Source organism: Bubalus kerabau, chromosome 11 (genome assembly GCF_029407905.1).
Source record: "Bubalus kerabau isolate K-KA32 ecotype Philippines breed swamp buffalo chromosome 11, PCC_UOA_SB_1v2, whole genome shotgun sequence".
Classification (NCBI taxonomy): Eukaryota; Metazoa; Chordata; class Mammalia; order Artiodactyla; family Bovidae; genus Bubalus; species Bubalus kerabau.
In genome coordinates, this window is record NC_073634.1 from 100,464,029 (window position 1) to 100,491,472 (window position 27,444).

General features: G+C 43.3%; 1 protein-coding gene across 1 annotated transcript; it reads left to right on the forward strand.

The window, feature by feature from the left end:
• The first annotated feature begins 463 nt into the window (after window positions 1-463).
• Window positions 464-26,821, forward strand: ZBTB34 (zinc finger and BTB domain containing 34). The gene is made up of 2 exons (XM_055541188.1): window positions 464-552; window positions 20,239-26,821. The coding sequence occupies exon 2, from the start codon at window positions 20,249-20,251 to the stop codon at window positions 21,767-21,769; it is 1,521 nt and encodes a 506-aa protein (XP_055397163.1). The 5' UTR covers window positions 464-552; window positions 20,239-20,248; the 3' UTR covers window positions 21,770-26,821.
• The last annotated feature ends 623 nt before the right edge of the window (window positions 26,822-27,444 follow it).

Genomic DNA, 27,444 nt, shown 5'->3' on the forward strand with positions numbered 1-27,444 from the left:
CACGGGCGACCCATGCGCGGCCCGGGTGAGTGGAGGGCATCATAAGGGCATCATAAGGCCGGGGTTCCGGAAGCGGAGGGTGGGCGCAAGTCCCCGGTGACGGTGGTGGGTCCAGGGTCCTGGCTGTCTCACCCATTCCGCTCCGGGAGCCCCGGGGCGCGTCCCGCGGAGCAGCCCTCCTCCAGCCAGCAGGGGGCGCTGAGGAGAAGGCGGGTGGGGAGGTCGCGGTCCGAGGAGCTGCCATTCCCCGGTACTCTCCCGGAGTCGGGACCGAGGCTGCAGCTCGCCCATTCATCCGCAGCGAGGCTCCCGGAAGCGGCCCAGGCGGGATACGGGACCCGGAGTCCCGGAGAGAGGTCCCGACCGCGTCCCCAGCACCGCACTCCGCGCTTGCCCGGAAGCGCCGGCGCCGAGGGGGCGGGGCCGGGAAGCGCTTCCGGGGGCGGGGGGCGCGGGCTGGGGCGGCAGCCGGAGCGGCGGGGACGGGCCTGGCGCCGGCGGCGGCGGAGGGGGCGCCGCGGGCGGGCGATGTGAGCGCGGCGCTCTCGGCAGGTGAGGCGCGCCGGCGAGGGGGCAGCGGGCAGCGGGCGAGGCGCGGGCGTAGCCGGCGGGGTCGGAGGCAGTCCCGGGCCGCTGTCCGGCTCGCTCTGGGCGCGGCGGGGCTGGAGCCTCCGCGCCTGGTCAGTCCGGCGGGTGGGCGGGTGGCGCGGGCTGGAGCCGAGGCCGGGCGGGGTCGGGAGGCCCCGGGCACCTGCTCCGGCCAGGCGCGCGCCCCCGACGGGCGAACCCTGCTTTGGCCCCCGGTGTCGGGAAGCTGCTTGCGATGCTGAGGGTCGAACTCAGCCAGCTGCCCCGGACTCCCCCAGCCTCCGCCCTGGGCGTCTGGGGATCTCCTGCTTCCGGGCTCCTCGGCCCCGGGGGGCGCTCCCGCTTTGTACCGGGAGGCCGGATGGTTAAGTCCCCTGGACAGCCGTGCCGGGCCGTGGGGTCGGCCCTGCTGGTGGCTGCAACCGAGCCCCTGCCCCCATGCCACCCCTTTTCTCCAGGTAAACAGGCGACGGCGCGTCGTGCTTGGCCCTGGACGTCTCCATGGTCACTCTTGCCCTCGGAAGGTCCTGCCATTACGGAGGGCTGGGCTGGCCTGGGGGGTGTCTACAGTGTCTTTCTAAGCTAGGCGGCTTGTGCCTTGGGGCGTCAACAGTCTGCGAGTCTCAGGCTTGAGGTTTCAGCAAGCCTCTTCGATGTTGGACCTCAGATTCCCACTTTGATCAGTGAGGGTATTTAGATGAGCTCTCTAGAGACGCTTCCAGTTCTGTCAGTCTATATATGTCTGAAATTGGAAGGGATGTCCCTGGTTCAAGATACTGGGCAGTTTCACCGAAGAGTTTGCAGATCTGGACTTTTTAGCCACTTAATACACTTGGTTTCAGACAGTCTTTAAAATGAATCCAAGAAGCCTTTCTAAACCTTGCCTTATCGTAATTCATCCCTCGCTTTTGTTCCTGGCAGGAGTCAGTCACGTCCTGCAGAGTTTTTGCACGCACAAAATTTTTTGTTGTTTATATCTGCCCATTTTCCCTTTGTTCCCTAGTCAGGCCCTCTTTGCTTGACATCTGGATTATTGCAACAGCTTCTTAACCCGTCTCAGACTTCAGAAGTACCCCCACCTCCCCCACCCTTCCTTTATGCTAATGCCAAACTTAATGTTGGAAGTCAAAAAAAGAGTTGAGTGCTTGCTTATTAAATGTCAAGACGCTGTTCCATGTGGTGGGGTAAAGTCGTGGAGGCACACTTACAGTCTCCAAGCAGCTTTACATTGGGTGCAAAGACTCTACCTGTGCAAAGGTGACTGATTTGATGAGAAAAGCCTGTGAGCTGTAGAATTAAGAGGGAGGAGGGATGGAGGTCACTGTAGGCCAAATGGTCAGGGAAGGCTTAGTGAGAGTGGTGGCATTTGAGCTGCCTGTTAAAGGATGAGTAGGTCTCAAGTAGGAAAAGAAGAGTCAGGTCCAGTGATCCTATGGAGTTAATGAATAGACCAGTCTCCTTGTGGAGAAGGGTGCATATAGGAAGGGATTAGAGGAAAAGATTGTCTGGGCTGGTTCCTGAAAGAACTTGAGCACTAGGCCAAAGTTGAAACCATTCTGAAGTCAGTGGTGAGAGGCCAGAGACTAGAGGTCATGATCATTTGCAGGAGGGGAAGGGAGAGGACATCAGGGGCCAGGACATCAGCTAAAAGGCTATGGTATCTATACCACTTTCAGAGTCGTCTGCCTGCCACAATTGTGTCCAGTCAGTGCCCACCCCGTCTTTTCAAGGCTCTCCTTGGTTTGGCCCCTGGTCGCCTCCCTGGACCTTATTCACTGCTTCTCCTCCCTGTCTGTCGTCTGTCTCCTGCAGAAGCGAGTTTGTGACTGCCTCTAGGGCCTTGCTCCTCTAGTTCCCCCTTCTGAAGTACCGGCCTCCTTTTTCTTCTCTGTGTAAATTCTCCATTTCACTTCCTTCAAGCCCCTGCTGAAGATATACTTCCTCCAGAGGGTGTTCCCTGACAGCCCTACCCCCATCCATGCCTTTGTGGCACTCAGAATCTAAAGCACAGGACTCAGCACTTGTTCCTTGGTTATTGAACTTGCTCTTGTCCCAGTTGGAATGGGTGTTTTTGGAGGGCATTTTGTCTTAATACTTATCTAATATTGTAGCTGTACTTTTATAACAGGTATGTAAACACTTAATGGTTTTTGTTGGTAAATGACTTATAAACATTTTTTTGAATCCCCTCTTTTTAAAGGAGACTTTTATTATCAGTTTTCTCTGTCATATGTCATTTATGTCTAATGCTGCTATTTAAGGCAGGTGTTTTCAGCTTTCCTTCTTTGAGTGCAGATAACATAAAATAAATCTTTGAAACATTAAAATATTTGCTCTTGATTATGGGAAAAGAAAAAGTCATGTAATTCTTCAGTGGGAGGTTGTGGGGAAAGAACATGAGCTTGAGCATCAGGTCTGGATTTGAATCCCAGCAGGGCTCTTTACTAGCCATGTGAGCTTGGACCATTTATATAATGTCTTTGACTCTTGTTTTCTCGTTTGTAGTGTGGGGATAATAAAAGCCATTTCCTAAGGTTCTGTGGATTTTGAAATGAAGAAAAAAAGTATGTGAAGGAGGTGGCAAAGTTTGTAGCACTTGGTAACTGCTTAGTAAGTTTTCATCATCATCATTATTGTGAGGTGTAAATGTATCAAGGTGGGGACATGCCAGGTTGCTGACCCTCAGTGTGTCTACTGAGCTCTGGGTTTCTGCATGTCTCTGGATCCTCATTCTGCCTTCCAGCTGAAGCAGTTGTCAGAAATGTCTGTATTACGAATCTGGAATGCATCATTATGTTTTATTCCCATTAATTTCCATCTTTCTCAAGTGTGAATTCTGCTTCATGTTTTTCAGACTTCTTGATTGTGTCCATTTAATGTTTTGTAGCTGACAAACTGCTGAATTTAGCTTAGTGAAGCTCAACTGATGTTAGTTTAATTTCTAATGGTTATTTTCTGGTTGTATTCATGGCATGGAAAACCTCATGGAAGAAAGCGATTCAAGGTGAGCTTTTCTAATCCTTTCAGCATAAGAGGTTCGGACTTAATCTATTTCCCAGGTCCAGTGCCCCTTGACATGCCAGCAGCGTGCAGATAAGATGCAACTCTTTGACTTGATTGGGTTCTTTGCCCCAGGAAAGCATATTTATTCGGTTTTCTTTTCTGATTTTATTTATTTGGCTGCATCGGGTCTTAATTGTGGCATGGGGATCTTCGTTGTGGAGCTCGGGCTTTTCTCTAGTTGTGACGAGGGCTCTAGAGCTCAGGCTCAGTATTTGCCATGTTTGGGCTTAATTGCCTTGCGGCATGTGGGATTTTCCTGGACCAGGGATTGAACCCACGTCCACTGCATTTCAAGGCGTATTCTTAACCACTGGACCACCAGGGATGTTCCTTATTTATTCCTTTAACTGAAACTAATGTTTCTATTTCATGATAGGATTTTAAACATCTAATTGCCCGCTTCATAGAAGTAAAAATAATGGACTTTATGCAGAGAAATGGTTGCAAAGTACAAGAAATTGTAACCCCTTAATTATTACTGTGTAGGTGTAATGGTGTAATGATACAGCCTTAAGTGAGAATTTTTTTTTCCCACTCATAGGTGATCAGTAAGGCTCTAGCACCAATAAAACCCCTAATTCTCACCACTGTGCCTGGATTAAAGTTTTCCTGTTATAGGAGAGAAGAATCCTGGTTTTGGAGACAGTCAAATCTAGGTTCAAATCCTGGCTTAGCCATTAGTGAGTTGGGATGAATTGGGAGAGGGTCTTAGTTTCTCTGACTGTTTATCCATCTGTAGAATGGGTGCAGCTGCAGAGTCTGTTTCATGGAGTTGTCATGAAGATTCGGTGAGCAGGTAGAGAGCTTACTTAGCGTACAGTACACAGGTGGAGCTCAGTGACTGTTATTGCCAGGCAGGTTACAGAGTGCATTCCTACCTTGCTTGGAAAGCTCAGAAGAAGCTTCTGATGTTTTGTACTGACTGAAAGACAATCCCCACTGTCAAAGCACACTGCGCTCTCAGAATTAGTGTAGCTGAGCAGACTTGGAGAATGTTAGCGCCTTGGTAGGAAATCTCACAGTTTGGATAAAAATGTTCTTTCAGGCTCACATGAATTAATGCAGTAAGAACTCTAGACTTGTTTTCTTTTAAATTAGGATGAGTGCTTCATGAATATCCATCACGGAATGCCATTTTATTTATTTTTTTTTTCTTGCGTTGGGTTTCAGCAGCACCACAATGTTTCAGGCAGGCCTGGTGTTTTTCGGCTGCTACTTTCTGAAGGATTAGATTGTAATTCATAACAGCTCAATTTTAGTTTTGACCTAGACCCAGGCAGAAATACCTAGGAAAGTTATTTTTATAGTGTTGTTACTGCCATTTCCACGCCTGTTGTCCCCAGTGCTCCTCCTATCTGCAATCTTTTTAATGACTTTTTGTTTAAGAATGAAAACTAGGGATCTTCAGGGTCTTCAGTGCCTGATGAAGTCTAGCTTGAGTTGTGTCTCCAGTATCAGCAAGTGACTGAAGCCAGCAGGTGCGAATCTGGGTTTGGAATCATGAGCATCTTGATGCAGAATAATGGGTACCTCCTGGTGCCTTAAACAACTTCCAAATTTGTAACCTTGCTTTCCTTTCTTGGAAGTGTCACTGGGTATTTTTAAATGAAGTAGAGCAAATGAGAGTGTTTATGGGTTAGATGGGAGTGAACTACCTTGCTAGATTTTTCCTGCTGGTGAGACGATCCTACATCTCTTGGGTGTTCAGCAGGAAAAGTTGAAAGCTGAGCCACCAGCTTGGTTGGGGTTGCTGAGGGCCTCCCTCTGCTAGACTCTGGGCACACAGTCACTGACCGCAGAGAGCTCACCCCCGGGGGCGTGCACTCAGCAGCACAGCCGGCTCAGAAATCAGCACATCGCAATTGCTTAGGTTTTATACTTTTACTTTTGTTCATGTTGTCATTATGGGGAAGCAGTTCCTGGACTTTACCCAAGGATTTTGTCGAGGGGATTTCAAGACTCATGTGGGTATTTTGCCCAGGTGACGTGCAAGTGTCTTTTCTTATCTTTAGGTTCTCTTTGGAATGGGTTAGCACTGTGGAAAGATGGCACTCGTCTAGGTTCTGGTTTTCATCACTCAGTTTCCTTACAGCTTAACAAAGGACATGATGCAGAATTGTGTTAGTTCAGTGAAATGGCGTGTTGGAGGGAGGATAGATGTGGATGTTTCCTCTTTCATGAGATACCATGTTACAGTAGGAGCAAGTCAGTTCTCAACTGTCTTTTCTGTTTTCTCTGTCTGAGTAACCACGTTAGCACGTGGGTCCTTGGCTACTACAGTTTTGGTTTACTCCCAAATGGTTTATTGGTCAACTCTGTTCAGTTGCCCAGAGGGCAGCCTAAACGCAGCTTGTCTGAGGCAGAGCTAACTTGCCTTCCAAAGTGGATAGCATCCCTCAGTCTCCAAGTCCTATTGAGTCCTTCTTTGGACTCGTGTTCAAATTGGCAGCCACCACGATCCAGTTTGAGATTTCCAGTCTGGTATTCAGGGACGTCCATGTTCCCATCGTGGCATTCCTCTTTCCCTGGTCACTCCTTGTACCTGGGGCCTGCCTGGCCACTGCCCCAGACACCATACATTTTCGCCCCGCTGTTCTTTGATTCTCCCAGACTTCTGCCTGGAGTCTTCTTCCTGTTCCATTTGAAATGCAAAGTCCTGTTCAAATATTGCTTCCACCATGAAGTTTTTCTTATTCTGTTGGATTAAAGATTTTTCTTTGATCAAAAGTAATCAGTCTTGTCATTGCTCTCTCAGTTCTTTGTTTCTGCCTCTGTAATTGTCTGCTTGATACAGTAATTATCCATTTGCAGCCTATCTTTCTCTAGATTCTTTGGTTTTAAAAATTACATCTTTTTAGGTAGAATCCTATAATGTATCTTAAAAAAACTTTTAGTGAGACTAATACAGCTATATGATAAAAAATTCAAAAAAGTATAGAAGTCTGTTCCCCTTTCTTCTTCCCAGTCTGTAGTCCTCATTCCCAAAAGTCACCAACATCAGTGGTTTCATGCGATTCCTTCCAAAATCGGTACAACAGCATATACTTGTTCTTTTAAGAAAAGTACGTGAAGGAAATCAGATATGTACATACATATTTTTTAATATCTTGTTGTTCAGTTGCTCAGTCGTGTCCAGTTCTTTGCGACCCCCCATGGACTGCAGCATGCCAGGCTTCCCTGTCCTTCACCATCTCCCAGAGTTCGCTCAAACTCATGTCCTTTGAATCGGTGATGCCATCCACCTGTCTCATTCTCTGTCATCCGCTTCTCCTCCTGCCTTCAATCTTTCCCAGCATCAAGGTCTTTTCCAAGGAGTCGGCTCTTTGCATCCAGTAGCCAAAGTATTGGAACTTCAGCTTCAGCATGAGTTACTCCAATGAATATTCAGGGTTGATCTCCTTTAGGATGGACTGGTTGGATCTCCTTGTAGTCCAAGGGACTCTCAAGAGTCTTTTCCGGCACCACAGTTGGAAAGCATCCATCCTTCGGTGCTCAGCCTTCTTGATGATCCAACTCCCACATCCACCGTTTTGGCTAAATATTAGAACTCCTTTTCAGGTCAAAGGATACAGATCTGTCTCCTCCTTTTTTTTTTTTCTGGCATGTGGGATCTTCCCCAACCAAGGATCGAACCCATGCTGCCTGTAATGAGAGTGAGGAGTCTTAACCACTGAACCTCCAGGGAGGTCCTGTCTATTCTTAATGTCTGGGTAGTGTTTCATTGTTGATTGGGTTTTTGTTTTTTTGAACTAGTCTTCTCTCCATGAATTTTGAGCTCCTTTCCCCTCTTTTTTTTTTTGCTATAGTGAATAAAAATGCTCAGCAGACATCCTTGTTTCATATATCCTAATATGCTATTGTAAGTACTGTGTATTGTAGGCTTAATTCTTAGTAGTTAATTGTGGACTAAATAGTAAATGCTCTTTATATCTTGATCAGTGTTACCAGATTATCCCTAAGGATTACACCTGCACGTTTTTTAATTAATTTTTATTGGAGTATAGTTGTCACATTTAAAAATGTGTGCAGGCCTGATGGGCCAGGAATGGTATGTCACTGTTTCTTTTTGTAATTCACATTTCTCGATCACGAATAAAACTAAACATCTTTTCATATGTTTTTTGATCACTTTTTCTCTTAACTGTTCATATCTTTTGCCCCTTCTTCCATAGGATTATCTGTGTCAGCCCAAATCTCTTTGAGTTATAACATAAATTAAGGAATTTGGAAAGTAGCCCTTTGTCAGAGGTGCGTGTACTTTCCCTCAAAATGTCGTTTATCGTTTGGCTTCGATGGGGAGGGGGGTTATCATGCATTTCTGTGTTGTCAGATGTATTTGTGCTTGTCTTTGTTGCTTCTGGCATGTATGTCATGCTTGCAAAGGCCTCTATGTCTTTATTGTAAATAAACTCACCCACGCTTTTCAGTTATTTTTTGGTGGTAGTCACGTCGGGGCGGTGGGGAGGGGAGGGGAAAGGATGGTTAAGGAGTTTGGGCTGGACATGTACACACTGCAATGTTTAAAATGGATAACCAACAAGGACCTACTGTATAGCACAGGGAACTCTGCTCAGTGTTATGTGGCAGCCTGGATGGGAGGGGAGTTTGGGGAAGGACGGATACATGTGTATGTATGACTGAGTCCCTTTGCTGTTCACCTGAAACTTACAACATTGTTAATCGGCTGCACCCCAATACGAGATAAGTTTAAAAAGATGTTGTCATAAGACTGTAATGACATTAAATGGAAATAATAGGGCCCTTCTTACATGCCCTAGCGCTGTATAAGAAATGGGTAAGGGTGCAGTACCTTTGGAAACTTGGGGAGCTGTATTTTCCATGAATCAGGCGTTTTACGTGAGCCTGTAGTGATCACAGAGAAGCGCACTCATGGCCCTTTCACCTCGTTCGCTCACACTCAGTGGACGGAGCAGGCTGCGGGGAAGAGCAGAGTGGTGATGAACGGGTGTCTGTCCACCCTTCCCAGGATCAGCTGTGTCTATTAGATTATGGTCGGCCGGTTTCCCTGTCTTTGTGAAGTGGCTTTTTTTTAAAGCTCCTTCAGGTAAAATGTGTGTATTCCTAGTGAGCTTTGGACTCTTGGTTAGGGGGTATCATTCCCTTGTTTGTAACATTTCAGAACAGCCTCTTGTCCTGATGCCTGGGTGTGGTCCTGTGTTCCTTTTTTGGGTGGGAGCTCGAAAAGATTTCAGACAGCTTTACTCGCTAAGCCTTGTTGTCATATGGTCTTGCATCAGATTTTTGTTTTCTTTTCAGAGCGTGCGTGCACATTTATTTCTAGGATCCCTCTCCTTCACCTTTTACTTCAGGCCTGTCGGTCGAGTCTCCCTGGCTGACTTGAATGGTAATTGATGGGCCAGCACCTCTCCCCTGTGGCTTGTGCCCACACTGCCTCGCCGAGTGAATGGCCTCCCTTCTCTGGCTCTGCAGTCTGTCCTAGCTCTGCAGCCTGTGGTCGTGGGCTTCGAGCCTGCTCACTCTTGGCCCCGCGTGGTTCTGCTTGCCCTGGCCTGCGCTGGCCTTGCTGCTTCCTCAGTGCTTTCAGAGCTGGCTTCCTCACCACTTGGTCAGTCCTGGGTAGCCCCTCACACTCTGCTTTTGCTTTGCTTTTTAAAAAAATGTTCATTTATTTGGCTGCACCAGGTCTTCGTTGCAGCACACAGGCTTCTCTCTAGTGGTGGAGTGCAGGCCCCAGAGCTTGTGGGCTCAGTAGTTTGTGGCTCCGGCTTACCTGCCTGTGGCATATGGAATCTTAGTGGTCCAGCCACAGATCGAACCTGTGTCCCCTGCATTGGAAGGCGGGTTTTTAACCACTGGACCATCAGGGAAGTCCCTGCTCTTGCTTTTTAAAGTCCAGTCTCAGTGCTGCTTTGGATTCTGTTGAACTTGGGCTGAACTTGTGTCTTCTTGGCAGCATGTGCTCTCTGTGACTTTCACCCTGGAATACCAGAAGGATCGCTTACTTGAGCCCGAGATTGGTGGGTTCTAATGAACAGAGGCTTTAGCATATAAAGATAGCTGTTTATTTAAAGCAGGTTAAAATCAGCCAGGGTGCAGGGCTCTGATGGGGAAGAGGGAGTAAAAGCTGTTAAGTGTGGAGGGCATAATATACCGCAGCTGGAGGGCCACCTGGGACTTTTTTTCTGTTCAGGGCCCTTCCTTCTACACGTGGCTTTGATCCAGAAAAGAGGGAGATTTTGATCTTGAAAGAGGGTGCTGTCGTAAATTCCTAGAACTAAGACTGCTCATTCACAGGGTATGTGCTCTTGTAAGTCTGGCAGGCGTTACTAAAATGCGCCCCTTTGCCTTCTCCACCTCCCTCCTCTTCACAGAGGAAGGAGTCAGAGCCCTGGGCAGCAGTGGGAGGATATTTGTCACCTGTCACTGTCCCTTTCTCTGGCCACCACCCTTGGGCAGGAGTGTAAGCTAGGTCGAGCTTTCTTTTCCTCCTGCCTTTTCCTCAACTCCCCTGCCTCCCTGAGTGGTCCTGCTGTTACCCTTGGGAAAATCAAACAAGGATAAGGGATTATTGTATAGGGGCTCTAGATGGCCAAACTTTGCAACAGTCCTGAAAAAGTTAGCCTCTTGGAGCCTCAGTTTCCTCACCTCTCAAGTGAGGGTGATAGTACCTACCTTCTCGTGGAAGGTCAGGATGATTCAGTGAAGTGATACATATAAGGCCTTTACAACTTGCTCAGCACGTATGGAGCATTCAGTAAATGTTGGTTATTGATAATGGTGGTGACGGACTTTCCCAGATATCGAGGGGAGGCTCAGAAGCGTGGTAGAAGATGGCAGGGATTCCCTTTTACAATTGCCGAGGCTGGTGTGGGGGTGGTTGGATGGATGGCAAGGCTGCCCACATCCTTCCCAGAACCCACTGTTTGGACAAGTGGTGGCGGAGTCTCCTCAGCTGACGTGGCAGGGGCTGTGTGCAAGGTGAGAGCTGCCTCCAGAGGTGTGAAAGGATTCCAGTGAAGGTGGAGAGCAGAAAGGTTTGTGTGTCCATTAGTTGAATGAGCAGAAGAGGATTATGAAGAAATAGAGGAGCTGACAATTTTGAACTTTCCAGCAGACCATTTTAACTAATATCCTCTTCAGGTATGTTTTTAAAAAGAAGTATTTCACATTCTTATCCAAAGTATAATTTTACAAACAAAACCAAAGTAAGTATTGTTAAAATAAGTGTTAATGGTATTGAAGAAAAATATCCAGTTTATATATACTTGTTTTTTAATTAAAATATAGCAGCGTAAATATCTAATTGGGGGTGGTTTTGTCATGTGTAGATGTGAGAGTTGGACAATAAAGAAACTGAGCGAATTGATGAGCAAAAACTGAGCAAAGAATTGATGCTTTTGAACTGTGTTGTTGGAGAAGACTCTTGAGAGTCCCTTGGACTGCAAGGAGATCCAACCAGTCAATCCTAAAGAAAATCAGTCCTGAGTATTCAGGACTGATGGAAAGACTGATGCTGAAGCTGAAATTCCAATACTTTGGCCACCTGATGCAAAGAACCAACTCATTGGGAAAGACTCTGATCCTGGGAAAGATTGAAGGTGGGAGGAGAAGGGGACAACAGAGGATGAGATGGTTGGATGGCATCACTGACTCAATGGACATGAGTTTGAGTAGGCTCTGGGAGTTGGTGATGGACCAGGAGGCCTAGTGTGCTGCAGTCCATGGGGTCGCAAAGAGTCAGACATGACTGAGTGACTGAACTGTAATGGGACAGAAAGAGCTGTGATAAATCTGCTGAGTGAAAGAATACTGATTCTGATGTATTTGGTGAGTGGAATAATCAAATTCATTATTGTTTTCTGTAGCAGCTGCAAACTTAGTCTAAATGAAAAACAATATAAATCACTCCTCTGCATTATCAAAAATGAATTCCATTCCCCTATCTCTCGGAGTTGGGAGGAATCTGCAGTAAGCCTGTAACAAACTACAAGGCTGGGACTCTTATTTATCTTTGAATTCCCTTTGGTTATATGCATGTAGAAGATTGAAATTGAATATTTCCTATAAATGTAGAAAAATAATTTAAATTCCCAGTCAGTATGCCATTTAGTGATTGCGATTAAATCTAATACTTTCAGCACGTTTGACAGAAGGCTAATTTTCTTAATTTGCAAAGAACTCTGACAATTCAATAAAAGAGTCAGATATGGGCAACGGAGATGAGCAGAAAGACAAACAGAAAAATTGCCATTGAACACCAGAATAGATGATCTACCTCACTTATAATTAAGTCACAGCAAATGAGATGCCACTTTTAACCTGTCAGCGTGGCCAAAGTGAGAAACTTCGATACTCGTTGTTGGCAGTTATGTGGGGTACAAGCGCTTTGTGCGCTGTTGGTGAAAGGGCAGTTGCTGCTGCCTCTTGGGAGATGAGTTGGCATTATCGATGGATGTGAAACTAACCCAGCAGTCCCTCTGCTAGGAGGAAATGCTGTGACCATTTAAATGGCTTCCTGCTTTTGGCATCACCTGGGGACCGACTGAGCACATGGTGACCGCTATCCGTGGAATACGAAGAAACCAGAAAAGAGGATGAAGTCGAAGAATTTGCGCTGCTGTGAAAGGATTTTAAGGAGTATTAGATACTTTTTTTTTTGGCTGCGTTGGGTCTTCGTTGTGGCACCGTGGCCTTTTTCCTGTTGCTCAGCACAGGCTCCAGAGCACTCGGGCTCAGTAGCTGTGGTGCATGGGCTTTGTTGATCCTGTAGCACGTGGGATCTCAGTTCCCCAACCAGGGATCGAACTCGCATCCCCTGCATTGGAAGGCAGATTCTTAACCACTGGACCACCAGGGTAGCCCCTTAAATACATGATTAAAAAGCAGCCTGCAGGACAGTTTATGCTGATATGTGTTTATAGTTTTCTCTGAAAGAACACCCGCAAATGCTTCCCAGTGATTATCTTTGGAAGAAGAGACAGGAGGAGAATGAAGATGCCCACTTTATATTTTTCTGTACTATAGTTTGAAGTTTGACCATATGCATATAAGTTACTTTAAAGATAAAATTAAACGTTGATCTAACTTAGGTGTAGGCCCACTGTCATCCCATTCACAGGAGAGGTCAAGACCCTCGAGGAACCAGTGATTAGCCCATGCTGGGAAATGGCTAATACAGAGGATACAGAGGAGTATGGAGTGGAGGATTCTGCTTGAATTTGATGTCTCTCTAAGAAGTTCTGACTTCCGTTACTTCCAGACCGCTGGACCTGATAAGTCAGGCCTGGGTGTAGACTTGTGATTAGTTACGCCTTTACTCCCTTTGACCTGGTAATGTGACTAGGACTTAAATTCCCTGTAGTTTCCTTGTGTGTCAGTCTCTGAGAATCTTCCTCCTTGAGTTCTGGCTTGTTAGCAGCTTGAGGCTGGACTCTGAATGTCATTGTCACAGCGGAAAGGAGGTGTCAGTGTCAAGGAGAGAGTGGAGCGCTTCCTTTCTCATTTTGCAGAAAAATGGAATTCCTCTCTTAGGTGTTAATCGTGGGCTTTTCATTTTTCTCTTCAGTGATTTGCTTTCAAGTGCAGTTCTCTGCTTTCTGAGAAGAAGAGAAAAAGCCACGTAGAGGAGGAGGAAGCCTCATTGTGGAGCTGTTTTCAGTTTTAGACTATTTCAGAAATGCTTTTTTGTTTTCCTTTTTCTACTGGTTTTTGCCCAGGACTCTGTACCTTTTAAAAGCCTGAACCCACCTTCCTTTTGCCCTTTAATTCCAAAAGTCACTGTTTACACACCCTGTGTGTCCGGAAAATGCTGTAATGAATAGGTAACATTTGACCACTTGGCAGGTGCCAGGCAGTGGGTGTGTTCTAGAAGGCAGTCTGGTGTAGTTATGAGCCTGACCTCTGGCTCCAGACTAAGTTCATCCATTAGCACTGGGACCTTTGGCAAGTGTCTTAACTTCTTTTCTTCAGTTTTTTCATCTATAAAATGGCAACAATCATAGTATTCCCCTCAGATTGATAAGGGAAGTTAACATATGTAAGATGTTTAGCACGAGATAGGCACTCATTATACCTAAGCTATTATACTCATTCATCGCATGAATTTCCTTCATTCAATTTTACATCAGTCATGTTGGATAATAGTTCTTCCACAAGCTTTTCATACAGAGATCAGGGTTAACTGATTTGTCTGCTGCTGCTAAGTCGCTTCAGTCGTATCCGACTCTGTGCGACCCCATAGATGGCAGCCCACCAGGCTCCCCCATCCCTGGGATTCTCCAGGCAAGAACACTGGAGTGGGTTGCCATTTCCTTCTCCAGTGCATGAAAGAGAAAAGTGAAAGTGAAGTCGCTCAGTTGTGTCGGACTCTTCGCGACCCCATGGACTGAAGCCTACCAGGCTCCTCTGTCCATGGATTTTCCAGGCAAGAACAGATTTGTCTGAGGCCACATAATTATTTAAATGTTCATTGTTGTTATTTTTATTAGAAAGTAGCACAGCCAGGATTCATAGACAAGTCTAATTTCAAAACCAGTTCTCTTTGTTACACCATCCTGTCCCCTAAAAAAAGTCTCAGTAGCTAATAACATTGATTGCTGTGTGCCAAGCATCCATTGTACAGATTGCTTCTTACATGTTTTCTCATAACAACCCATGAGGCAAAGACTATTACCATTAAGAAAAAAACAAAACAAAACAAAACTGAGACTTGGAAAAGTTATTAAGTACCTTGCCCAAGGTTTTATAAACGGAAATCCGGCATCGTTTGAATCCACATCTGACTCCAAATTCTTCCAATGAATATATTATGATCTTATTTTTTTTAAACTAGATGAAGTGCCTTACATTTTTTTTAATGCTACCTGTTTTAGATAAGCAATACATCCACATGGCTCAGAAGTGTTAAAAGTCTAAAATGATTCACTGAAAGCTAATGGGTCTTTCAGCCACTCTGCTATTTCCCCCTCCCAATAGGCTGTTTGTTTTTGTGCATCATTTCAGAAATATTGTGCTCGTATCTGTATATGTTGACACAGATATATGTGTTTTCACTTTGCTTTGTACAAATATAGTATCATATATACTGCTCTGCATCTGATTTTTTTCATTCAGCAATATATGATAGTGATGGTTTCATAACAGTATGAAAGGGAAGTCGCTCAGTTGTGTCCGACTCTTCGCGACCCCATGGACTGCAGCCTACCAGGCTCCTCCGTCCGTGGGATTTTCCAGGCAAGAGTACTGGAGTGGGGTGCCATCACCTCTTCCTTATTTATTTTTTTGGTTGTATAGTAGTCTTTAGTATGAACATATCATAGTTTATTAGTCAGGCTCCTCTTGATTAGAATTTAGTTTGTTTCCAGTCTTTTGTCATGAACTATGCTGTAATGAATTCCTAGAGCTAAAATTGCTCAGTCATGGGGGATCATTTGTAATTTTGCTGGATACTATTGAAATGCCCTCCATAGTGTTTGTACCATTTTATATTCCAGTGTCTGTCAAATTATCATCTAGTTGGGATTTTAATGTATATGTGTGTGTGTGTGTGTGTGTGTGTATATATATATATATATGTCATTCCAAGAAATGCATGTTCACTATAGAAGTTTGGATCATACAGAAAGATACAAAGAAAGTAAAAACATCTTTACTGTTTCATTAATGTAAATGTTTTGTATATATTCTTTAATATTATCTATGTTTATTTAATATTTGTAAATACATACATACTTTTAGAAATATCCTTCTTTATATTCTGTGATCACCTGATTTTTGTAACAGCTTTGTTGAGGTATAACTTACATATAAAAATGCCCATCTTAAGTATACGATTCAGTGACTTTTTTAGTAAACTTAAAAAGTTGTCAGACTATCATCGTAATTCAGTTTTAGACCATTTCCATCACCCATAAAAATCCTTCCTGGTCATTTGCAGTTGATCTGATTTTTTGCTGTGTCACTATATATTTATTCAGCACATTTTTACTGAGTATCCACCATGTGCCAGGCAATTATCTGGCAGATGGTTAATATAACAGATAAAAATTCCTACCCTCATAGTACTTGTATTTTGTGGAACTCTGAATTCTTCTTTAACATCATTTTAGTAGTGACTTGGTATCTGGTATATAGGTGTGTCGCACTTGAATAATCCCCTTATCGTTGAACGTTTATTCAGGTTGTTTCCATTATTTGCTTTGTAATTGAATGTAGTTATGAGTAAATTTTTGTGCCTTTATTCATGACTTTTTTTTATGGTACAGAGTGCTAAGTCGAGAGAAATTCCCGTTTTAAGGCTTTTATTTGCTTACCAGAGTATATGAGAGCATCCCTCTTCCTATAATCACAGCCTACTGAGTTGTGCTTTTAAAAGCCTGGGCAATTTGAGAAAGAAGAATTGTGTCTTGTGTTAATTTTTATGTTTTGGCTTATTGATGAAGTTGTTAAGCATTTTATCCCTACATTTAAAGGCTATTTTACTTTTTTTTAAGCATCTGTTCATATTCTTTGCTCACTTTTCAGTTGTCCTATTTGGCTGTTATTAATTTGTAAGAGTTTTATAATTCTCTGCCATGGATGTTATATATTTTTCATAATTTATCTCTTTTATGATAAAAATATATTTTTTAGATGTAAAGAAGTTTTTATTATACTTAAATAGTTAAATCTCCCTTTCTTCTGATATCTGTCTTTGTGTGCTCAGAAACGCCTTCTCAAAGTTATTTTTGAGTGTGTTGTGAAGAAGGGATCTGACTTTATTATTATTTATTCATATTATCCAAGCAGCATCTATTTCCAGAAGCCTTCCTCTGTCACTGATGGAAAGTGGCCCCTGAAGGCCACCCTGGTCTGCTTTCTGCCGCCTCGGCCGCCCACGTGTCCTCTGCCCATGCTCCTCGCCCTAGCTGTGCCTCCGTGCTCCAGCACGTCTTTCCTTTCCGACTCAGCCTCTCCTCCTTTGTGCGTGTGACTCCTGTCTGGAAGACTGGACCATTTCCCTGCAGCACCCCCCAACATCTGGCTAACCTTTACTCTTCCTTGAGGTCTCAGCTGAGATATCATCCTTCTATCCTCCATTGTGAAAGATCTTACAGCTCTTACCACAGTTTACAACAAAAGAATTGAAGCTCACCTGGGTCCCTAGTGGCAAGCATACTTTTATACAGTGTATAAATACATACACTCAGTGTATATTTACAAGATGAATGAATTATAGCTTACTCATCCATTTTGACATCTGTGTGTTTGGCTGCAGTTTTCTTTTTCTATTATTTTTTCAGTGTTTATTCTTCTAGATCTTTGCTGCCCAGTATGGTAGCTACTGCCCACTTATGGCTATTGAGGACTTGAAATGTAGTCATTCCAAATTGAGATGTGCTATAAATATAAAATATACATCATGCTTCAACGACTTAGTATGACAGTATGAAATTCTAAGAGTGTTGTGGAAATACCTATGTAACCTTGAGTAAGACCCGTCTCTTGTATCTCAGTTTCCTAATCAATAAAATGGAAATAATAATGGGAAAAAAAAGACTTAGTGTGGAAACAGGAATATAAGATATCTCATGAATAACTTTCTAATGTTGATCTTAAAATGGTAATGTTTTAGCTATATTGGGTTTAAAAAATGGTTTAAAGTTTATATTTTTACTTTTAAACAATGTTAACTGCAAGAAAACATTACACATGGCTTACCTTGTATTTCTGTTGGACAGCAATGTCCTAGATGAATTTTAAAATCATTTTGTCAGATTTCTAATAAAATACCCCATTGAACTGCATTATATTTATAACCTAACTTGCAGGAAATGTGTTCATCTTCATAGGATCAAATCTTCCCGCCAGAAGTGTGTGTGTGTGTCTTCATTTGTATGTGTTTTTGTCTTATTTAAGAGCTAGCGTTTTCTTCTTGTAGATCCTATTTTTTGTTTATCCCCCAAGTGTTTTATAGTTTTTGTTACTGTTGTTGGTTGTAACTTGTCATTAGCTTACTTAACCGGTTTTTTATGAATAATAATTTTTGGAATCCTCCTGTTATTAGATCCTGATTCTAACAGATTTTTTTTCAAGCAGTTCTTTTGTATTTTCTGTGTAAATAATCGTATCTCCCTTGAAGAATAATTTCACCTCCTCTTTTCTAAAGGCTATATGCCTTAGTTTTCTCTTGGTGCTTTGCCTGGAACATCAAGAACAATGTTAGGTAAAAGAAGTAGTGGGTAGACAACCTTCTCGCTTTGCAGGCATTAACAGGAATTCTACAAAAGTGTTTACCAGAATGTGTGCCTGGGAACACTGATTCTTTGGAATATTAATATGTGTACCTTGAGAGAAGAGCTTCATGGTTAAATAAGTTTGCAGACTGCTGAGTTGAATAGAATTCTTGTCCATAGGACTTTGCAGATGGGTTATTATGCTAATATTTTTAAGTCCTAGGAGGTTGTGATGGTGAGCTTGGGGCTTATGTTCTACTAAATACATTTTGGGAAATGCACATGTGTTTCCTTTTTCAAGGTGATATTGCCATTGGTTTGCAGTAGACACTTTATTATATTAAGAAAATATTGTTCTTGCTTTACTAGCTTACTGAGTATTTTGTTCCTTACTTTGAAAGTAATTTAACTTTCTAAAATGCATATTCAACATAGAACTGATACGGCCATATGGTTTTTCACCTTTGACTTATTGAGATTGCAAATTATATTTGTGTATTTCATAATATATAGCCATCCTTGGAGAAGGAAATGGCAACTCACTCCAGTATTCTTGCCTGAAGAATTCCATGGACAGAGGAGCCTGGCAGGCTACAGTCCATGGAGTCGCGAGACTCGGACACAACTTAGCGACTACAGAGAGCCATCCTTACACTTGATTATAATATATTATTCCTTTAATGAGTTATTTTTGCTAATATTTCCTTTAGGATATTAAAGAAAGTCTGTTTAGTGAAGTCTCTTTACTGAGGTAAAGTTGACAGTCGTCTTTATGCTGTTTGCCATTTCCTGGTATCAGACATATGCCCTATGAACAGAGATGCTTTACCGGTTTGAGCATGCATCTAGAACAGTGTGAATGGCCTGAAGGTCATTTGTGCTTTAGCACTTCTGTTTCTTTTTAATTTAATCCTGCCAATTTTTGTTATCCTAAAAATATATTTATGCCACTCAGATTTCAGATTGATTTCAATCATAAATCTAGAATAAATAAGGGTACAGGATTCCTCTCTAAAATGTTTTAACAAATTCTGATGTGATTAAAAAATATTCTAATGTGATTTATCACACTGATGGATATTTTTCTGAAGGAGTCTTAAATTTAGTTGCACATTGTCTTATCTTAAAATTTAAAACTTTGTCTCTGTGATTAAATACTCTTCTATATTACTTTTTTGTTTTCTTTGGATTTAACTTATTGTTCCTTTTCTAACCTCTTAAGTGATTTTATTTTTATTCTTCAATGATAAAAGTGTTGTAAGGCATTGATATTGCCTGTTAAAATTTGTTATTTGAGAACCCCAGCATTTCATTGTGAAAAATATCAAGCATACAGAAAAGTTGAATTTTATTATACAACAAACAACTGTATACTGAATCTAGATGCCACACTTGTTAACATTTTGCTCTGTTTGCTTTATCACGTATCTATCCAGTTCTTTTTGGATGCATTGTCAACTAAGTTGGACATATAAATAAATTTCATTCCTAAACCCTTCTTACTGCAGATTTGATGTGAGTTTTCTTATTTTCTAAACAGCTTTATTTCTTATTGATTTTTCTCTTTGATTCAGTACTTATTCAGGAGGTGTTTAAATTTCTATTGATTGGGCTTTAAAAACAGAAATATAAATGTCAGATCTAATTTGGTTGTGGTCAGAGAATGCAGCCTGAGGTCTACACCTTCTGTAGTTTTGAGTAATCAGAGCTGTGGATTCTAGGCAGGGGGGCAGTTAACATCATAAGCACTGGCAGAGGATGATACACTCCTGGTATGTCCATCACTCTTGCTCCTACCCTCTAAAACCTCTTCACTGAAAGAGATCGAGCATTGCTCTATGAATTACCGACCCCAAAGGAGATAAAGGTGTGTAGAGCTGAAGGGGAAAAAATGTACATCAAGACAGCAACTCAAATTCTAAACTAAAAAGGGCTTATGCTCCATTCAGTGTATCCCGTGTGCTGTATACTTGAAAAACACCAGTTGAAAGTATGCACATAAAGCAGAACATTTTAAAAAATGAATATACTTATCTTTTACAGAGTACTTCAACTCCTCAAAGGTAGGTGAAACAGGAAAATATGTTTCTCAAAAGGATACCAAGTTCTCAATTAGAGCAAAGATGGCCCTACTATATGCAACATGTTTTACTTCTATCAAGATGAAAGGCAGCTAAGACTCTAGGCTGATTGATCATTATTTAGCTTTAGGTGAATTAAATGAAGACATGAAGGACTGAAAATAAGTAAGAGGAAAATTGCTCAGACATACCCTAAGATATACAGTAGCTACAGTGATGACGGTGGTGGTCTTTTTTGTACACTTGTGTTTATACGGCTTGTACTTAAGTGAGGAGTCACTGGTGAATTATGAAACTCTCTCTTTCCTCAGATTACGCTTCATGACAGTAGAAATGGACAGCAGCAGTTTTATTCAGTTTGATGTGCCCGAGTACAGCAGCACCGTCCTGAGCCAGCTAAACGAACTCCGCCTGCAAGGAAAACTATGTGACATCATTGTCCACATTCAGGGTCAGCCATTCCGAGCCCACAAAGCCGTCCTCGCGGCCAGCTCCCCCTACTTCCGGGACCATTCAGCACTAAGTACCATGAGTGGCTTGTCAATATCAGTGATTAAAAACCCCAATGTGTTTGAACAGTTGCTTTCATTTTGTTACACTGGAAGAATGTCCTTGCAGCTGAAGGATGTTGTCAGTTTTCTGACGGCAGCTAGCTTTCTTCAGATGCAGTGTGTCATTGACAAGTGCACGCAGATCCTAGAGAGCATCCATTCAAAAATCAGTGTGGGAGATGTGGACTCCGTGACCGTCGGTGCGGAAGAGACCTCGGAGAGCCGCAACGGAGTGAAAGACAGCAGCTTCTTTGCCAACCCGGTGGAGATCTCCCCGCCATACTGCTCTCAGGTACGGCAGCCCACCACAAGCAGCGATCTTCGGATGGAGACCACACCCAGTAAAGCTCTGCGCAGCAGCCGTTTACAGGAGGAAGGGCACTCGGACCGAGGGAGCAGTGGGAGCGTCTCCGAGTACGAGATCCAAATCGAGGGGGACCATGAGCAAGGGGACCTGCTGGGGAGGGAGAGCCAGATCACCGAGGTGAAAGTGAAGATGGAGAAGTCCGACCGGCCCAGCTGTTCCGACAGCTCGTCCCTGGGAGACGATGGGTACCACACCGAGATGGTTGATGGGGAACAAGTCGTGGCCGTGAACGTGGGTTCCTATGGTTCTGTGCTCCAGCACGCCTATTCCTACTGTCAGGCAGCCTCACAGCCGGCCGGTGGTGTATCTGAGGCGTTCGGAAGTCTGAGTAACTCCAGCCCCTCCAGATCCATGCTGAGCTGTTTCCGAGGAGGACGGGCCCGCCAGAAGCGGGCCCTGTCCGTCCACCTGCACAGTGATCTGCAGGGCCTGGTGCAGGGTTCCGACAGCGAGGCCGTGGTGAGTAACCCGGGCTTCGAGAGCAGCCCGCGGGAGAGGAGCGCGCGAGGTCACTGGTACCCATACAACGAGAGGTTGATCTGCATCTACTGCGGCAAGTCCTTCAACCAGAAGGGAAGTCTTGACAGGCACATGCGACTCCACATGGGAATCACGCCCTTTGTATGCAAGTTCTGCGGGAAGAAGTACACGCGGAAGGACCAGTTGGAGTACCACATCCGGGGCCATACCGATGACAAGCCGTTCCGCTGTGAGATCTGCGGGAAGTGCTTCCCTTTCCAAGGCACCCTCAACCAGCACCTGCGGAAAAACCACCCCGGCGTGGCCGAAGTCCGCAGTCGCATGGAGTCCCCCGAGAGAACAGACGTGTATGCAGAACAGAAACTAGAAAACGATGCCTCGGCCTCAGAGATGGCCCTGGATTCCCGGATGGAAATTCACACGGTGTCCGATGCTCCTGATTAAGATGGTAAAAAAAAAAAAAAAAAATAGTGCACCCACGCAAAGCACATTAATCAATGCCTATTTGTGATTTGCTTTGTTGTCATCTTTGGTTTTCCCAACCATCTGGAAATCTCTTGGTCTCTTGGCAGTTTTTCTAAGGTTTCTGGAAGGAACACTCCATGGTGTTTATCCTTTCCCGCCCCCCGCCCTCACTCCCCCAAGGAGCTCAAAGCATGAAGGGCAATGTATCCAGGGAAAACAGGCTGACAGTATTCCTCTTTGGCCAAACTCTTCATCCAAAATCTGCCAGTGATTTAGCTATGCCAACTGGTCGACCCTCCGTCTCTGCCAAGAGGCATACTCTCTCATTGTGTGCACTGGCGCCAGTGCATTTCCATGGAGAGAGACTGGGATGCCGTCAGCTGATACAAATGGGTAACCTTTTCTAATTTAAAATTACTTTTAGGGGGTAGTTAGACAATTTATATATATATATAATAAAGCGATTATTATATATATAGTATATATACATTCTCAAATTTGATTTTATTCTGGTTGAGGTGAATGTAAGAGGAATATATAATTTAATACAATGTGAACAGGGCTTTGGACTCTGTCTCGTCCCTACCTAATATGTTAGGGTTTTGCCCCTTTATTTCCCTTATGAAAGAATGTTAATAGGTTTTCATATATGTATTAATCATTGTGTCCAAAAGCAAGCAAAGCAAATCACAGTGTTCATAGCTCTGCTTCATAACAAACACATAAACCAAATGCCATAAAACGTATTCAACTCTAGTTGGAAACCATTTGGAATTTTGTTAGTTATCCAGTTAGGTAAGCTGGATGACCCGTGGTGCTGACCTTTTTACATAATGTAGTGTTATATTAGCCAACCCCAAAGGAGCAGTGGTTTTCAATGTTTTTACTGGCCTCTGAATCTACCTTCATTCCGTACTGTAGAAACACACACACCAGGTAACTAAATCGAATCACTCTACCGTGAGTTAGTACTCGCAGTAAAGGAAAGGAATTTGTAGTTCTGTCTACAGAATTCTCCAAGCAGTGTTGTGGTTTTTTTTTTTTTTTTTTTTTTTTTTTTAAACCTTCTTTCTCTTTTCAAACAGCCAGTTCAGGTGCACAGCAACTTTTTCTACATGCAGTTCCCAGGGAAACTGCAGAACTTGGAATTTGTACTTTTTGTAAAGATATACTCTATGGGAATTGCAAGCAATATATCTATCTTAGTATTGTGTGTGCTGACAAGAGCCTCATTGGCTCCCCCACTCTCAGTGTTTCCTGCTTAAAGAAACCAACAGTTACAAAGCCCTCTAAGACACTCTGTGTGTCACCAAATCTCTGTGTGTCACCATTTTTTTGGTCACGTGGTGCTATTTTTTATGTTGTGTATCTTTTAGGTCAGTATAGTTGTAGAAAATGTGAAATGTAGTGGTAAAAGTGAATTACAATTTTTTTTTTTTCCCTCTCCTGAGTTTATAGCTTGAAAAAAAGACCTCAAAAGCATGTGCTGGCAAACACATTACTGTATTTAAAAAAAAAAAACAAAACCTGAGTCCTATTTGGATAATGTTTTATTAGTGCTTGAGGAAATGTCTTGAGTTTTATATTTTGTTCACCCATGTGCTTCTGGTATACAAAACAGGCTCTATAAGATTGCTCTGGTACTGTATACTCCAGCAGAGAGTAATGTGAGCGATTTAGTGTTGAGTTTGTGCCATGGGCCGCTGGTAAGATATCAGCACTCCAGACTCTTCTGCTTTGAGAACCTTGGCCCTGAAACTCACAACCAGTGTGTCTCCCCGGGAGAAGAGCACAAACCCCCTAAGAGGAAAAAAAAACAAAAGTGAAATCTCAGAAGCAAGGAGTTAAAAGGAATACAGAAATAGATGTTTGCCGGTTTCCCATGCTTTTTTGGCTCTTAAAATACCAAGAATGGAGTTGGGGTGGGGGAGTGTTTGGGGATTTTTGTTTTGTTTGGTTTTTTGGTTCTGGGGGGAAAAAAATCATTCAGGCCCTTGTGTGTGACCGCCCCCCCGGGGTGGTAGCTGTGCAGTAGCATCTCTTCAGCACAGGGGGTCTGTCCACACGGCGTGAGCCACCACGCTCCACATCAGTGTTAATACGTCCAGACACACGCGAGTCCTGCTGCTCGAGGAGCGGCTTCTGCTAACCGGGTATATAGTATGCCTTTTCCTGTCAGACTGCCTAAGTCCGGGGCCTGTTCTCTCCCTGAAGCACTTGTTCAACTCCTATCAAAGCCCTGTGCCTCAAGGGGAGGCTGGACCCCCAGTGTTTACCCACTTAAATATGTTCTGGGGTTTCAGGTAAATGTTTGTAATTTTTTTTTTTCCTTACAAGTTTGGTTTTGATTTTTTTTTTTTTTTCCTTCAAAGAATTAAATGCAAAAAATTTGTGTTGTGATACAAATTAAAGTTTGTGACAAGAAACACCCAAATCAAGGACATAAGAGGTCAGGCTCAGGGAAGGAACCTCCTTTTCACTCAGGCTTGGGGCCTTCCTCCTGAGAGGTCTCCAGAGCATTCTGTGATACACGAGACAAGTGAGGAGGGAAGGCACTTGGGGCAAGCGCCTCCAACGTCCTGGTTCTTGTCACCGTGTCCGTCTTAACCTTATGTACATGGAGTTCTTCGTGTGTGTAAATTTGTTTAACTGGTTTGAGTTTACCAAAGAGTGACTTATCCAAAATTGTCTTTGACAAAAAAAAAAAAATCTACATTGCTTTGATTGTACAGTTCAGGTTCAGACATTGTAATGGGACTGTTAAGGGGCAGAAAAATTGATTGCGTTTCTCTCGAGTAATGATTCCACATTTTGCAAGTTCCACTTGCTCCCATTCACGTTGCTAACACTTTACCTTCTCCACTGCTAGCAGTGCTCAGAACGAATTCTCAAGCCATAACCCAGTACTGTAAGGTTCCACAGGGCTCCGCGGGAGGCCGCGCGCAGGCCAGCCAGAGCTGGGCGCCGTGCTCCTCGGTGCGCACGGCCAGTGAAAGCTCAGCTCCGTTCAGACCGGGCAGCAGCAATTAATTGTGCCTTGTCACATGAGGATGTGCCAGGAGAATTGACGTGACCACAACAGAAACATTCTCTCCCCGAAGTTCACTTCACGTCTCCACAGACGAAGTCCGCTGTGTAACTCTTTAGAGCGACTCTTTTTTTTTTTTTTTTTTTGGAAAGCGAAGTCCCTATTTCTGTACAGTTTTAGGTTAGCTGTTTCACTTATAACAAATGCAAAAACTTAAGACAAAAGTGATATGTGAAGAAGTCTTTTACAGTAAAATATATCCTGAATCCATATAAGTTCGTTCATAATTGAGTCTCTTCTTGAGCTACCTTTTCTAACACGTCGACAATGTGAAGACAGTGACAGCGTCCTTTCCTAGAGGTGTTTAACCTGTTCTTACAAACTGTGAAAACAAAGAATTTTCTACTTTTACTAACGTTTGTGGTTTTAAACAGTTATTTTCATTCTAATCAGTTCTCTACCCTCTAATTTCTACTAAAACTGTAAATACATTTAGAAATGATATTTGTAAATACAGTATATGAAGTCAAGTTAATTTTGGGGACAGTGGAGAACCTCCCAATTGGCTCTGCCTTGGCAGTTTTGTTTTTTGTTGTTGCTGTGTTTTTTTTTTTTTTTAAACAGCAGAAAGGATACTGTCGGTTCACTGTTAAGCAGAATATACTGTAGAGCTAAATTGATAACTTCTAAATCTTCCAGAGCATGACTAGATGTCTTTTCTAATGATAGCAGTTATATAACCAAGTCTTTATTTGTCCCTTAGCCCAGACCATAGGCCTGCATATTTTTGTGTGTGGTTTTGTTTTTACTTTTGTTTTTATAGCCTCTAGGAAGAGTTTGCAGGAACACAAAACAAGGGCTGGGATGGGGGAAAATCATCTATGTGAACGAGCTTTACTTTAAAGAAATCAATGTATTTTATTTTAACAATGTTTCCATTAGTTACTGTGATTTTCTGTTTTGTTCTTTTGTTGTTGTTGTTATTGTTGTCGTCATTATTGTTAAAATTCTGTAATGGTTTCCTGTGAAGCCTCCACTGAAAGGGACTCAAATATGCAACACCTAAACTATTTTCCAAGGGCACATGCCCCTTGAATGGTGCTTCTAGACTGGTCAGGGTTATTTATTAAATTTTATATATGAAAGTATTGGGGAATTATGTAAATTCTTTATATGAAACTATCTAGTTCATAAATCATAGATTTCATATTACTCAGTGCAACTGAACTGAAAGTTCAGAAGAGTCATTCACATTGTTCGAAATTTGTAATGGTTGTCACACGTCACGTACGTCTTTTCAGTAAGTGCCAGAGTCTTTGCACTGTTTCTGCCCAGTGCTTGACTCCTCGGCCACAAGAGACCCTTTTCTCTCTGGTTCCCTTGGGTCTGGCACAGACAGGGCTGGTGTAGTTCTCAATCAAGTCCTGGAGTAAGCCTTGCAGCAGATTCAGTAAACAGACCTCTTGCTGCCCCCTCAGTGACAAGTATGCTGTGAATTCAACCTTTGGACTTGCTGCCCAAGCCTTTGGTTGCTGCCCTGACTCTAGTAAGAGGTAAGCATATGGTTTGTTCGAGAATGACCATTTTCCTAATGTGAAAACCATCTCTCTCACCACTTTGATTAGTAGGGCTAACATTTTTTTCCGTTATAAATGGTTGAGCAATTTGAATGACTTAACACAGTGTCATTATCTTGCAATATATAAACTGGTAACCTCACAACTCCACACTTCATCACCATATGAAGTAAATGAAGCTAGCTAAGCGGATGCTGTATCAACTCGTAACTTGCCATTAAGGATTATTTTATAGCATGAATTTAAGACTATTTATTCAAATGATATTTTACTCTTGTATTCATTTTGTTTTAGATTTGTGACATTGAATATTTCAGTGCTGCTTAATTTTGTTCTGAACTCTTGTTTCTTGCTTGTAAATGGCTTTTTTATGGTATAAAGTCAATGGAAATTGCTGTTTGTAAATAAAAATGCTGCTAGAGCAAATGTGCTGTGGTCTTCGTCTATATGTGCCCCTTCTGGCGTCCTGAGTTTCACTGGCCCTAACAAACATCCGCTGGTGTCACAGTTTCTGTAACCACTGTTTTTGAAAGGTTAAAATTTCATAAGAAGCTCTTGTGCCACTGTGGTGCTGGAAAGAGGAGAAAGAAGCAAATATCTCTCTGACCTTTCTCACGTGTGGCAGAGACTGGATTGCCAGGGGGCTGAGGTCTGCTCCCGAGATCTCTGGTGAACTTTTTTCCCCATCTTCCTGCAGAAGTAGGAAGTGGCCACTCCCAGCACAGAGCTTTGAGGTGCACACACCCTGTCTGCTGCCTCCAGCTGTTGCAGGAAGGGGGACCCCTTCCAGGGCCCGGGAGTGGGCTCTTGTCTAACACTGGAAATGAGTTGTCTGAGGAGATATACGTGCTGCCAAAGCAAGAGACTTTATTGGGAAGGGGTGCCCGGGTGGAGAACTGCAGGTAAGGGAACCAGGAGAATTGCTCTGCCTAGTGGCTTGCTATCTCAAGTTTTATGGTGATGGGATTAGTTTCCTGGTTGTCTCTGGCCAATCATTCTGACTCAGGGTCCTTCTTGGTGGTGCACACATTGCCCAGCCAAAGATGGAT

Excerpts from the sequence above, each read along its gene's own strand:
- ZBTB34 (XM_055541188.1), top strand. The coding sequence starts at position 20,249 with ATGACAGTAGAAATGGACAGCAGCAGTTTTATTCAGTTTGATGTGCCC.